This window comes from Branchiostoma lanceolatum, chromosome 13 (genome assembly GCF_035083965.1).
Source record: "Branchiostoma lanceolatum isolate klBraLanc5 chromosome 13, klBraLanc5.hap2, whole genome shotgun sequence".
Classification (NCBI taxonomy): Eukaryota; Metazoa; Chordata; class Leptocardii; order Amphioxiformes; family Branchiostomatidae; genus Branchiostoma; species Branchiostoma lanceolatum.
Window position 1 is genome coordinate 2,305,160 of NC_089734.1, and position 14,533 is coordinate 2,319,692.

Consider the following 14,533-nt stretch of genomic DNA (forward strand, 5'->3'; position numbering starts at 1 on the left):
CACACACAAACACACACACACACACAAACATGGATAGACAAGCAAAAATAACACCTCACTCCCTAGTTTCAGGCATTGATCAGTAATTCTTTATTTCAAAACAATTGCGGTACAGGGTTGTGCAGTTTATATATGCCCTAAAATAATGACATTCTACATCATTTCCTGTTATAGATAAACATAATCTCTTTGCTCATCAATTTTGGTCATCAAAGACATACAAAAGAACCTAAGAAATACATTTTTGTAAAGGAGTCTGGAGAAATTTGTTAATTGCTGCTGCCGCATCGCACAAAATTTCCTGACAATGTTCCAGCAACTAGCATTGTGTAAGAGCTAAGTTTTAAAAAAAAACATTGACTGGTGTGGTATTGCTAAGATCCCAGCCAATCAAAGAACAGCACCTTGTGTGAGCTTAAAGATGCTGCATATGATACCTTGCAAAAAACTGTCAATCATGTAAAAGCTTTGCTGTCATTGGTTAAAGTTTCCTTCTCAATTGTGATGCTCTGTCTTTGGAACCCTCTGCCTGATACAAATCTGTCAATCATATCTTCAAAGGCCTGCTCTGATTGGTCAAATTTCTCTTCTCCGTCTGTCATTGGAAACCTCTGCCTGACACAAATCTGTCAATCATGTCAAAGGCTCGCTCTGGTTGGTCGAACGGAAGAATATGGCCGCCACCCTTGACGATCACCTGAAAAGCAAAGAAATAAGATTGTTCAACACATTTGGAGAAATCAAAGTATTCACACAACAAAGTAAGACAGACTCAAATGTGCCCGGTCATCTGGCCACGGGTGCCTATATAGTATTAGTATTCATAAAAAATTGTAACTTTTCAGGAATATATATAAATTTCAAGGAACTTATACGAGCCACTACTAAGAAACATAAAAATTTCAATTAATATATACGGGTCTGCGTACGAGTTGAATGCTTTCCATGAAAATAGTACGAATTTTGTAAAATTTGTATAAAATATACTTACTTGGCTCTCCTAAATACAGGCAGTTGGAAAGCATATTTCCAGATTTCAGCCTCTTTGTGGGCTTATTGTGTTACCTAATCTAAACTTAATACTTAAATCTACAGATTTTTAAATCTTACCTGGTAGAAGTTATCCACCTGTCTGACGAACCCGGCCACCTCGGTGTCTGAAGGGTTAATTTTCCACACCGTCCTGTCAGCCTTCTGGTACTGCTCCAGTTTGGACCAGGGAAGTTGCCGGAGGAAATTCTCGGTCAGCGGCCCGGCAACTATCACATCCAGCTGTCCGTTGTACATCAACACCTGGAAACACACACAAAGGATTTTGAAAAAAAACAAAAAACAGTTTAGCTCGAGGAAAAGCTAATAGTCAAGTGTGTAGTGGTAGCGTATGTAGTGGCAGCATGCATAGTTAGCAACTAGTTAGCAACCCTGCCTCTGGTACTAGAAGCTGTGAGTTAACATCCAGTTGTCCATTGTAAATCAACACCTGAACACACACAACTGAAAATAATAAAAAAACACTTTAGCTCTAGGAAAAGCTAATGCTCCAGTGCGTAGCAGTAATGTGCGTGGTCCACTGGTTAGCAACCATGCCTCTGGTACTAGAAGTCATGAGTTAACATCCAGTTGTCCATGGTATATCAACACTTGAAAACACTACAGAAAATGAAAAAAAAAACACAATTTAGCTGTAGGAAAAGCTATTATTCCTGTGCGTAGCGGTAGTGTGTGTAGTCCACTGGTTAGCAGCCGGGTCTCTGGAACTTGAAGCCTTGAGTTTGATTCTGGCAGTGTCGGAAAGGGTTGCAGTTCTAAGGATGGGACATTAAGCCATGGTCCACTGTTATTTGTGCTTGTTGAAAAAAGCAAGGGGATTTCCCTGCTACAATGAACCTGTAAATACTGTACATAGCATATGTCTTCTCTGTCACGACCAGTGGAAGATTAGCTCTTCAGTGAGCTAAACTTGATGGAGATCACTTTCCTTTTCCTTATCAAGAGGGAGGGTCACTAACCTTTCAGTGTCAGTTTCAATTTATTTGTTTTACCAGTAATACCTGGTGGCGCTTTTCAAAGATTTCTGGGGGGTTAAACCCCTAACATATAAATACATAGCAACATTAAAATATCAAAATATCAAATAATGAACCTTGTAGTTCTCCATGATGGTGATGATCCAGGGAGCGACAGACTTCATGACGTCGCTCAGCAGATGTTTCTCCACGTCCGACCCGTCGTGGAAGGTCAAGTTCCCAACGTGGATGGCTTTCCTCACCTCCGGCAGGGCCAGGTACTTCCCAAAGTACTCTTGTTCTGGAGGCTCCTAATGGACGGACAATCATAGTAAAAACCGAAACTTGCAACACTATGAAATAAGCCATCTGCTAAACATACATGTAGACTCACTACAATAACAGATTTTAAAAACATGTCAATCAGGCAAGCTGGGAGAAATATTGTGCCAATGTTGATCAGTATTCTTTGAAAAACAATACATGGGTAAAGATCAATTTTGGAAGGGGTTGCTGGTGAAAGTTTTTCTTTCGTTCATCTTCACCCCTGACTCCACACAATCTTGATAAACTTTTGTCTTTAAGCCAAAGGCTTCTAAGACATCTGTGAACCACTCACCACAGTTCTGAGGTAGTTGAAGTAGTTAGACCCCCCGGTGATGTTGAAGAAGTAGGAAGGGTAGGGAGACAGGTCACCGTTCAGGAGGGCATCAAACGTCTGCATGAAAATAACAAACAAAAATGTTGGCTTAAAGGCATCCAGAGCATTTTATGAGGCTTGAAAACTAGAAATATTCTAGTTGCTGTAATCTTTGTGAAATTGACATTTAATGCCACTGTTTACCACATTTGCATACGGAGTTCTTATCAAAAATGCTCAAAAGCAGCACAAAAGTAAGCTACATGGTGATATTTTACTTTCACGCGCCTAGTGTAAATAGACCGATACCAAAGCCCCGCCCACCTCCGTCAAAACGTAGAAATGCAAAGTTAAAACATAAAAATGCAAATATATGACGGACATGCAGTCACTCTTTCATTGGTCGAACCGCTAATTGTGATGGGCAGTCAGGATCAGTCTATTAGGGCTTGGATTTTCTATCAGTTTTCACCACACAACAACATCATATCTTTGCTCCTTTAATGTCGATATGTAATGGTAAAGTGTTATTGAAACTTACTATGTCATGTGTGTAGGAATGACAGAAATTTGACTTTTTTATTCAAGCTTCAAGCCTCATAAAATGCTCTGGATGCCTTTAATAGGGCAGTGCCATCTACTTTTCAATAGCCCTTGTGCCACACACAACTTTGTGCAATCACTAAAAGCAGGAGGCTTGCCCACTGGTAGTGGTGTGTGTTGACACTATTTCCCAAATGCTGAGTGCTAAGCAGAGAAAGCAATATGTACCATTTTTAAAGTCTTTATCTATTTTTATCTATTTATTAAACTTCACAGAATGAAATCTGAGAGGTGCTGGCAACAGGATCGATGCATCCTTTACAAGGCCAACACTTCCAGAGTACATTTAGAAACAAGTAAAGAATCATCACTAATATAATATCACAATAGAAGAAATGACAATAATACCCAAAAAAATAACAATAATGGTGGTAATAACAAAAGGCATTGAAAAGGGATGGTTTGACTTTGGTATACATGACTCAGACGGGGATCGGACTCACGACCTACATGTATGTACCGTGTGCAAGGCAAACACTCTATGGCAAACTAGGCCATGGCACCAGAGCTATTGTAACTCACCTTAAATGCTTCTGTGAACATCTGTTCTTTGATCTGTTTCTGTAGCATCGTCACGGCCGCACCGACAGCGTTTGCCTGGTTCTCATCACACAGACCAGTGTAGAACAGGAAGGCTGGCAGGGCAGGGTATTGCTGCGGAATAAAGTAAATCTCAATTATTGATTATCAAGTATTGATCATCCAGTATTGATTATCAGGTATTGGTTATCAAGTATTGGTTATCAAACTCATCAGAGTCATCACACAAAGCTTAGTTGTTGAACAGGAAGCCTGGTAGGGTGGGGCATTGCTACAGGATAAATCAAATATCAATTATCGATTATTGATAATCAATTATTGGTTATCAAACTGATCAGAGTCATCACACAGTGTTGAACATTTAGATTCTCAGACTCTCAAATAATCTATGAATAATTTTTCGTCATCAGACTCTTATTCAAGTCCTTTCCTGATCATGAGGCTTGAGGATGGATTGTGATAATTTTATTTTAATTCAAAGAGCACTAACTCTATCAATAACTCAATTTATTTCAATCCATCCTCAGGAAAGGCCGATCAAAAAGCCTTGTTCATACTGAATAGGAAATGCCCAAACCTACCGCATATTTAGCAAAGTATATTAAATTCTTCAAATTTAGGTTTAGCCTCCCTTTAAGCATGCTTGCATACTAACACTGGCATGGACACTGATATTACAACTGATCAATTTGTAAAACCGAGCATCTTACATTGATAGGATCACACAGTCCGTCCCCGATGGCCATGCCCTTGAAGTTGACCTTGAACTTGGCTGTGGGGTTTTCTGTGTGGATCTTGTAGCTCAGCGCTGGGACATACTTCCCTGCATAGGACTGGGACAAAAAAAACATAAATTTACTAAACATGTAACACTTTTAATCGAGGAAGACATTGGGCAAATTGACAAAAGTCTCTATAACTAAATATTCTTGGAACAGACGTAAAGAGTTTAAAAAAGGAAATAAGGGAAAGTATGCTCCTTCAGATGAAAGTTTTCTTGATAGTAAAAAGTTCCCAAGCTAGAAAAGTTCATAGTTAAAATCTATGGTTTCTGTTTGACAATGTAATATCCTTAAAACAGGTCCAGGTTCCAAGTATATTAGAGTGATAGAACTGGGACACAATGCATTGTAGCCTTATAGAGTTGTAGAGATAAAGTGACAAGAGAATGAATCTTGAATAAAGATGATATAAACAAAACTTTTTACATACAGGTTTCAAAGATCTGGATGACAAAGAATGTCAAAGTTCACACCAGCCTTACCTCTCCGGTGATATAGAAGTCGTTCTTGTGGAAATCTGGATAGATCTGGTAAAACTGCAGCAGTGCACTATAAGGGGAAAACATCTGAGTCAGAATGCTTACAAACAAATGTAAGTTTATGATAATCCCTTGAGAAATGTAATAGTATTGATAATGATAAAAATATGACATAAACAGGTGACTGTCAGCAAACTGACATACAACAAAGAAACAAACCAACATAAATGAAGTTTTAGGATAGATTAGGCTAATGTAGCATTGTTCATTAATAGCTGTTCTCATACACAGTTAAGTGTACAATTGTCCAGCAATTAAGGTCATTCATTCATTCATTCATACAAACATAGCCTGAGTGTCATCCTGTTTCAGTTCCAGCCTCTACCTTCCCCAAACAGGTGTTTGGTGAAGGTAGAGCCTGGCACTGAAACAGGATGACACTCAGGTTAAAACAAACATACCAAAGGGAAAAGATGTTATTTCATGAAAGTCTTCTATATGCCTATCTGTATACTGGTACATGTATTAAAAAATCAAGTATTTTGTATGAAACATTGCACAGCCTCCTGCTTACTTGTAGAGATTATCCGCTACTTGTTCCTGGTTTGTGGAGAATCCAGCGTCAGACTTGGTGAAACTGAACCCTGTTCCAACCTGCAAATAACAATACAGTCTTTTCACTTCTTACAGAGAGTTAGTTAGATAGATACCTAACAGAAGCATTTAACAATGAAAGCTCCAAAGAATGCATGTCTTCTAGTTGTTCTTTTTTCAAGTTTTGAGTCTCCAGTGCTGGAAGGAGGCACTGGCCAACCTTTAATTAATTCACAGTCTAAGGTAAGGGCTTAATATATCCTCAATTCAGAAAAGCAGCAGCTACGTATCACGTTCTTTGGCAAAGTGGTTTCACTTGACGCTAAATTCTGGTGTCAATTATGCTCTATCATTTTTCTATACCGAGTTTGAGCTGTCCAGCTACAAATCATGTGCTACTAATATAGCTGATTACACTGTACAGAACTTAAAGGGCATGAAGGCCCCCATTATATGATCTTATTTGCACTTCTTTATGTTATCCTTTTGTTTGATTCTTTGTTCGTTTGCTTCTTTGTTTGCTTGTTTGTTTCTTAAATGTTTTGAGCAGTCCTGAAATACTTACAGGGTTGTCTATATACAGCATGGAGTACGCAGAAGCCCAGGTTACCTTCCTACTCATCACTGCAAAACAAAATACAATGCTTTTTTCAAACTAACAAAGCACAGAGGCTTCATTTGATTTACACAAACTAGACCACCTGCTGTCACAAGCCACATTAAAACAGTCCTGTCCATTTTAACCTAGTTTACCCAACCTTGTCCTCAGCAACTGTTTTCTCTTCAGTCCCTTGAGCGGCTATTGAATCCAGGTTTGACTGAAGCAGGGCTGTCTCCAGCTATAGATTTTGTTTCGTTCCACTTATTGTTTAGGATCGCATGTTGCTGATTCTCGTTAAATTTGTCATTTGAAGATTACAAAATACATTTTCAACAATTTCTTTTCATGAGGTCTGGATTTTGGGGACGGATGGGGTAAAATTTTTGCCTTCCCAACAAGCAAATTTCTATCCCAGGACAGAGGGACGGGTCCTGGAGACAGCCCTGGACAATAATGTACTCCCAAGAAATTCAGCAAACTCACACTGAGCGTCTTTCGTGATGTAGAAGGGTCCCGTCTCTGTGAAGAGTCCGTACATGTCTGTTCCACCAGGACCCCCCTGCAACCACAGGAGCACTGGGGCATTCTCTGGGTCAGACTAGAGGGAAAAAAAGGAAATATCAAACTTTCAAAATTGGACTCATCCTCAATTATGCAATTTCTGCATGTTAAAGAACCCAACACACTTCTTGAGAATGGTAGGGGTGACTTGGCGTGTTTGGCTGAGAACGCGAGCTGTAGCAAAGCCACATTAAACTACGAACTTGAGGTGATGCATGATGATTTCCATAGTATTGCAATCTCCCTCTTTCAGCCAAGCACACCGGATCAGCCCTACTCTTCTTGACAAGTGTGTTGGCTCCTTTAGGTGCAGAGGTTTGACACTGGAGGCTTATGCCTGAATGGCAGCTAGCTTTTAACATCATTATCAGCATCTCAAATGACGAATGCAATCCCTTACAACATGTCTGAGCAGGGGCTCAGACCCTAGGAGGATCAAATCCCTGCCCACAAATCCACGAAATTCAATCCATAAATGGACATTATTATACAGTATTAATGTACAAGAAAATGATGCTAGCTCATCTCATAAACCATAGCTAACAACACCCTGTATAAAGCATTCAAAAACATTTAGCAAAAATTGCAAATATTATTGACTGATTGAGACTGACCATTGCAGGGAAGAACCAGAAGAACATGTTGCTGTCGTCGGTCTTGTTGACAGTCAGGTACCCGGAGTAGCTGTTGATTGTGGTGTCTGGGAGCTTCACTTCACTCAGCATTCGAGCTGTATGAAAAGAAAGTCAGATATTTTTCAGATCAGGACTTAGAGCAGACTAGTCTAACATGTGTTGATGAAGGTTAGACATCCAGGTAATAAGATACGCCAAAAATAATTACTCAAGCAACTGGATAAGATTTTGAAACAGTCAGACGTTTCAGACAGTATCCACTGTCTTTCGTCAGTGACTAACGATAGGACTGAGAACACCAGCTTTATACCAAAACTCTGAATAGATATGTTAATGAGGTAAAGACAATTTAGGATGTCTTGAAGTAGTCTTCAAAATGAACATGGGATAAGAGATACACTCAAGGTACATTACAGAAATAAACATTACAAAACTGACCTAGCACTTCTTTGACCCCTGACTTGAGCCACATTTCTCAGTCATGCCACCTAAGCCCTGACCCTTGACACATCTCTCTTGAAAACTGACACTTGGCTAACCTTTCCCTGTCATGCCCCTTAACCTCTTACCCCTGACACATGTTTCTCTGACATGACCCTTAACCTCTGACACTTGACCCACCTTTCTCTGCCATGCCCTGTTCCAAATAAGGAGTGAGGAAGAGAGGGTCTCCATAGTCACCACCCTGCAGGATATCGTGGTGCACTCTGGGAAACATGGCGCGGAACGGGCCGCCATGACTCTGACTGAACGCTGTGGACTTCTGGGATACCAGGATCACCACAAGAAACACGATACTGCATCTTAGCCCCTGCATCGTCTTATACCTGAGTCTGCAAGAACAAATAGGTTTAGGTCAGTTTGCAAATTCAAGGGAGGGGTCAGATGTAACAGTAGTTAGAATGCATGCTCTTGTTTTTATAACACAGTGTTGAAATTTTCAGTGGTTTCATGTTCCCGGTTTTAGAGGTAACCTCGAACCCTGCAAACCTAATACCACCGCAAAAATGCTTTATTATTAATGTTCTGTTTTTTGCCAACAGATGCCTACTTGACTTGACCTGGGCTTCTTTCAAATGCGAACTAAAACCCTCAGCACTTCATTGTCCCCTCTACCATGAAGTTAATCCCCAAATACTCATTAAGGCATTCACAGTCTAGTATATCTTCATATGTTTTTTCAAAATAATAATAAAAAATTCATGGTAAATTTTGCCTGGCCTGAGATTTGAATAGTGGAACTGTATTGAGAGACCAGTCCAGTCCCATGACCTCAGCATTAGGAGTATGACCTCAAGCGAACCCACGTACATATAACCCATGACCGGGTACGTCATCATGACTTGTGCAAAAAGCTGATCTTAACCATTCTATGATTAACAGTTGCCCTTGCCGTAGTTTTATTATATGCTATAAAAGAGCATTGTTCAACATGCCGCAAAACTACGAAAACCACGCTCTCCTTTTTCAGCACTCGGTTCCAGTGCTGAAAATGGCTTCAGCACTGGAAAACCAGTGCTGAGTTTAGTTCAGCACTGGAAAACCAGTGCTGAGTTAAGTTCAGCACTGGAAAACCAGTGCTGAGTTTAGTTCAGCACTGGAAAACCAGTGCTGAGTGGAGTTCAGCACTGGAGAGCTCGACGTCAGCACTGGAAACCGAGTGCTGACAAATATTTCGCACTGGAAAACTAGTACTAGTGCTGAGATACGTTACGGCGGTGACTTACTTGCGATTTTAAAACGTAGTATTTTTCCGGACTATTCACTGAAATTTATCCATAGCGTACATCTATGACAGATTTCAATTTCTATATTACCGGGGTAAAGTGCTCTGACGCTGCTCTGACTATAAATCATCGACGCGACCGACTTTTGAGTAATATTTTCCGGTGGGCAAGAGGTTAAAGGGTAACTGCAACGTCATTGGAAGATACAATTGCTTGCGGACAAGTTACAAGACACCCGGGAACTCATTTGCCTACATGAACCAAGGAGGTTTAATGATTAAACCTCCTTGCATGAACTTACAAATTTTACTTCCCTATTGAATTTCAAAATATTGAATTTCAAAATACTGATTAGCAAACGAACCAATACTATTTTCAAAACTCTTTATTTGGCATGATTACCGTGCACGTTAAATATGACAACAAAACAAGCCTTAAAACAGAACGCATGGAAACAAGCCTGAAACAGAATTACACGCATTGTTACTAGTCATTTTACAAAAAAAAAATACTTGATTGAAACTACTTACATATGAATATCATGAGCTTTACAGTAGTACAAGTTGAATACAACTATGTCTACACAACGCATCGTGTACAAAATCATAAATAAACTGCTGAACGCATGTCAGACCAGAAAGAAAGAAATAAAGTTCTTTATTTGTAACACATCCCTCATACCTATATCTATTATACAATTTGTGTCGAAATAAAGTTGGTCATTGTTTATTCTAAATGAATCACAAAGTACGTAAGTTCAAGTGACCATGCGGCACTTCTTACGACTATTCTTCTCTCAGCACTGGTAAAAAAAACGTTCCAGTGCTGAAAACACTTCAGCACTCGTTTTCTAGTGCTGAGTTTTTTTTAGCACTCGTTTTCCAGTGCTGAGTTTTTTTCAGCACTCGTTTTCCAGTGCTGGGGATTTTTCAGCACTCGTTTTCCAGTGCTGAATTGTCCCCGAGCACTGGTAAATCCAGTGCTGAAGGCGTGGTTTTTGTTCATCAGCACTCGGTTCCAGCAAGGAGGTTTAATCAACCTTTGATTAAACCTCCTTGGTTCCAGTGCTGACGGCGATTTCAGCACTGGGTAACCAGTGCTGAATCACCTTTGACATGACCCGTGACCTGGCACCGCCGCTCTGTCGCGCATTCGGCACTGGTAACCGAGTGCCGAACACCATTCAGCACTGGTAACCGAGTGCCGAACTCCATTCAGCACTGGAAAACGAGTGCTGAGAAAAGTTTCAGCACTGGAAAACGAGTGCTGAAAGAAACTCAGCACTGGAATACAGCGATTCAGCACTGGAAAACGAGTGCTGAACTTTCTTCAGCACTGGAAAACGAGTGCTGAACTTTCTTCAGCACTGGAAAACCAGTGCTGAACTTTCGTCAGCACTGGAAAACCAGTGCTGAGGCCGATTCGTCCGTTGATTCAGCACTGGAATACCAGTGCGGAAGGCGTGGTTTTCGTAGACTTGCCAACATGCCTGGCACTAACGTTTTATAAATTACCTATATTTGTAACGTAATAATCTGTATTATAACGTTTAAACACTAACGTTAACATGGTTTATAAAAACGTCACGTAAAAAAACGTAACGTACAATATGTAGAGTACTGACTAGTCGATATGGGGGGAGGGGTCTTGACATTACGCTTGACACCGGTCTTAAACGTTACATTGATAGAATCTAAGAGGGCCAGCAACGCTTAACGGTCGCGTTACTTATGAATGATGTTACATGACCTCAGATTACCTTTCGGCCACCGCGCCGCTTCGGTGGAAACGCTGTGCGAATCTCGCTTGGTCGATACCCAGAAGATCTTAGAAGAATCTCCCAAGACAAGTATCAGTCTTTACATGTACGCTATGCTTGAGCGGATGTGAAGACTAACCGATCCCGATATATTTATGATCCAACCGCGTGAATTGAAGTCATATGATTCACACGCCGCTAAATGTGGTATCGGACCGATGTTTGTAAACAATGAGGTCGGGGGCAATGTCCTACCGTGACCTTTGGCCCATGGGCCTGTCGCACCAACTCAAATCGCACGAGGACGCTTTTTGATAGTCCGGCCTAGCCACTCACAGGGACAGCATGAACATGTGAAACCCTGCTCCTATCTTCAGCGTCGCGTTCCGTTTTCATGATCATTTTGAATCTAACAAGAGACATGATTCTGCACGTACTCTCCAAGTAGAGGTTTGGTGAGACGATTGTGAGAATTCTTAGGATTAAGCCAGAGCATCTCACCTTACTCGAAAAAAAATCTAGAAGGCATGCAGACTTTGTGTGTGTGTGTGTGTGTGTGTGTGTGTGTGTGTGTGTGTGTGTGTGTGTGTGTGTGTGTGACTATACTCTCTATGTATGAGCGTGCACACATCTGACCATGTACAGTATGTAAACTCTTAATAAAAAAAGACCCTGCGCAAAAAGTAAAATACACCATGTTTTAATTTCACCATAATCATCGTCATCGCAATCATATATCACTATCATTATCATTATCAACATCACCACCATCATCCATATCATCATCTTAATCATCACCATCATTATTATCACAAAATTTGTTACTATATGTACTACACATTATACATTCAAAGCCTTTCTATCATGATAAGGGATAGCATGTTTGTATTATAATAATGTATAACAATAGAATATGGTTATATTCTGAACTACACTACTTAGCCTGCTGTAAACCTATGTGTATCAACATATGTAAAATATGTTACTTTTTTTCTACATACCATTATCTATTATCTTCCCATATACATTGTAGGCTTTTTCACCCCCAAATAATTTTATTTCATCGCCGCACATTTACAACTTATAATATGGCACACCTACTAACGCTTGACGTACTACAATGTCATACATATTGTGTGCTTTAACTGTAATCTACGTTGGGACTAATTTGTAAATTTACCCAATTACTTATAGATAAGAATAAAATGCATCTAGTGATAACGTTGTCACACACATTCAAACGATTGACCTACTACAATGTTATACATATTATGTACCTTTAAACCGTCATTGTTCTATCGACTACGTTGGACCTAAGTTATAAATTAAATCTGTCAAACTTACTAAAAATGAAATGCACCTACTGATCATAACGTTACATGCATGTACACAAACGCTTGGCCTACAGCAATGTTAAACATATGATATATTTAAATTGTTATAGTATTGTTAATGTTCTTCTAGATAACTTACTTCTAGATAAGACTGAAGTTCACTAATGATAACGTTACACGCTAACGCTGATCCTCTACGTTGCGAATCAGTGCAACAACAGGACACTACTATCCGTCTACGCTCCAAGCAGAGGAGGGGTTCCGGCTGTTTTTGACGTGTTTTAGGCGTTTTTGTTGGGATTTCCACTTTGTCATTTTTTGTGGGGTTTGAAGAGACAAAAAAATGACAAAAACGTCAAACCGGCCGGAACCGGCCCTCCTGTGCTTGGAGAGTACTTTCCGTCCATAAGATTATGTTCCGTCCAACCAAAATGCCGTTTGGGAGCAGAAAACGAAGCGAAGATTTGATTTAGATTATGTTGTCTATTTTGGATGCGGCTTTAAACCGTCTATGTATAAAAATGATGTGAATTTCCCAAAGAGCTAGGAACCGAACTTTGACGACTATCACAGCACACACTGAAGAACACTGGCCAAACAACACTTGCCAGGGTGTGGCAGTGTCACCTTTCGAACAGTTTGCAAACTGCAGCTAGCTGGAATCAATATAACGAGGAACCTTGCGCTCTGTACGTCTACTTTAGTTCCCAGTGCTGGACACACTTTCAATTTTAGAAAGTCACTTCTGTCATCTTGATAGATTTGCTCCAGAGACACACTTTGTGGAACAATAATGATAGAGGGTATGTATGGGGGTGGTGGGATACCTACTACTTATGCTAGGGTCACATTTCCTAACCGAGGCCCTGCCGGGTTGTTTGTGGAAACGGAAATTTGAAATGTATGTCAAGAAATATACACAAATTATGCTCATAATTGATATTTTTTATGTCTATGTGTTTTGTTGTCTTTTATATCATACTTTTCGTTACCGCAAACTGCCCGGCCTGGCTCCGGTTTGGAAATGTGACCGTAGCATTAGTGAGGCCCAGCTATGCTTTATGTTGAGTTAAAATATTTCCTAAGCATTGTGCAACATTTCTGATCAGCAAATTTGCCGACGTAGAATCGCTTTACATGAACAGGTAAATTTGAATTTACAATATTTCCAGCTGTGCATTATGCGAACTTGCCGATCGGTACAGTTGCTTACTTAATAGGTAAAATCACTTTACTTCTATAGGCAAATTTCACCTGACGTAACAAGGTGTGTAGATCCGAATGTCAAGCAACCCAGTCCTTTTCCGTGCATTTAGAGATCACAGTTTACCAGCATTACTCTCCAGAAAGGAGCTTTGTAAGTGAAAACGCCCTTGCCATAGCTACATGCAAAGCTGTTAGGTACATAAGTTGAGTCAGGGTTTATTTTTGCGGCATTTATTGCAGAGGAAACGAAAGGCAAGGTTGAGTTCAGCGGCAGTTATTACGGAAGAGCAGGTCTGATCTTCATGACAGAAGACTTGATGGAGTTCCGGTGAGCATGCCACGGACTCCATTCTATACCCCGGTAAGTAGTCCCCCCGCCGCCATGCTTGTACGGCTGGTTCAGGTTAACCCAGTCACAATATCTATACCACCAACCACCACCACCACCCTGGAACGGGTCAGCGGCGCAGTTAGTGCTGCTAAAATCATCGTTATCCTGGTCGTGTGTGGAAAACCTGCGACCATCAAGCCAGCTTAACCCGAACCCACCATCACCAGCAGTGCCGCTATAGTTACCAACATGCAGACGGTATTTCGCTGCTTCATCCTCGATATAGAACATGTCATATTCAGCGTAGGCCGATTCCGAGGAAAAACTTTCGAGATCAATGCGCAAAAGGAACACCTTAATGTTTGATATCTGGTAGATCTTGTCGTTTCCCAACCAGAACTCGCCGCTAAGATCCCCAAACCCATTTTTGTACGTTTCCCAGTCCCTAGAAAAATCTAGCGAACCGTCGAAGCGCTTCTGGATGACTGTCCAGCCGAACCCGCCTTCCATCTCACAGTAGACTCGGAACGGGTATTTGAAACTGATGGGTTGAATGGCGTACACACCGCTAGTGTTGTGGCCTGCCTTGTAGACGTCGTCACAATCTGTAAGTCATTTTGAGTTACAGTTACACGTACATGTGACAGGACGTTTATCTCAGATAGTGAACTTGCCATGTTTACAAAGAGCTTACGCCGGTCAGTTTGTTATTGGAAAATGCAGGCTTGCCGCTTG

At 40.6% G+C, this 14,533-nt stretch overlaps 2 protein-coding genes across 2 annotated transcripts; both read right to left on the reverse strand.

The window, feature by feature from the left end:
• Positions 1-66: 66 nt before the first annotated feature.
• Positions 67-11,012, reverse strand: LOC136447082 (probable serine carboxypeptidase CPVL). The gene is made up of 13 exons (XM_066445757.1): positions 10,928-11,012; positions 8,063-8,274; positions 7,421-7,536; positions 6,736-6,843; positions 6,210-6,299; positions 5,625-5,704; positions 5,054-5,120; positions 4,500-4,622; positions 3,772-3,903; positions 2,626-2,724; positions 2,144-2,317; positions 1,111-1,293; positions 67-697 (listed from the first exon to the last, which is right to left on the reverse strand). The coding sequence occupies exons 2-13, from the start codon at positions 8,256-8,258 to the stop codon at positions 599-601; spliced, it is 1,467 nt and encodes a 488-aa protein (XP_066301854.1). The 5' UTR covers positions 8,259-8,274; positions 10,928-11,012; the 3' UTR covers positions 67-598.
• A 2,732-nt stretch (positions 11,013-13,744) lies between these two features.
• Positions 13,745-14,308, reverse strand: LOC136447083 (fibroleukin-like). Its single transcript, XM_066445758.1, has one exon. It carries the CDS (start codon positions 14,306-14,308, stop codon positions 13,745-13,747), a length of 564 nt encoding a protein of 187 aa, XP_066301855.1.
• Between the last annotated feature and the right edge of the window lie 225 nt (positions 14,309-14,533).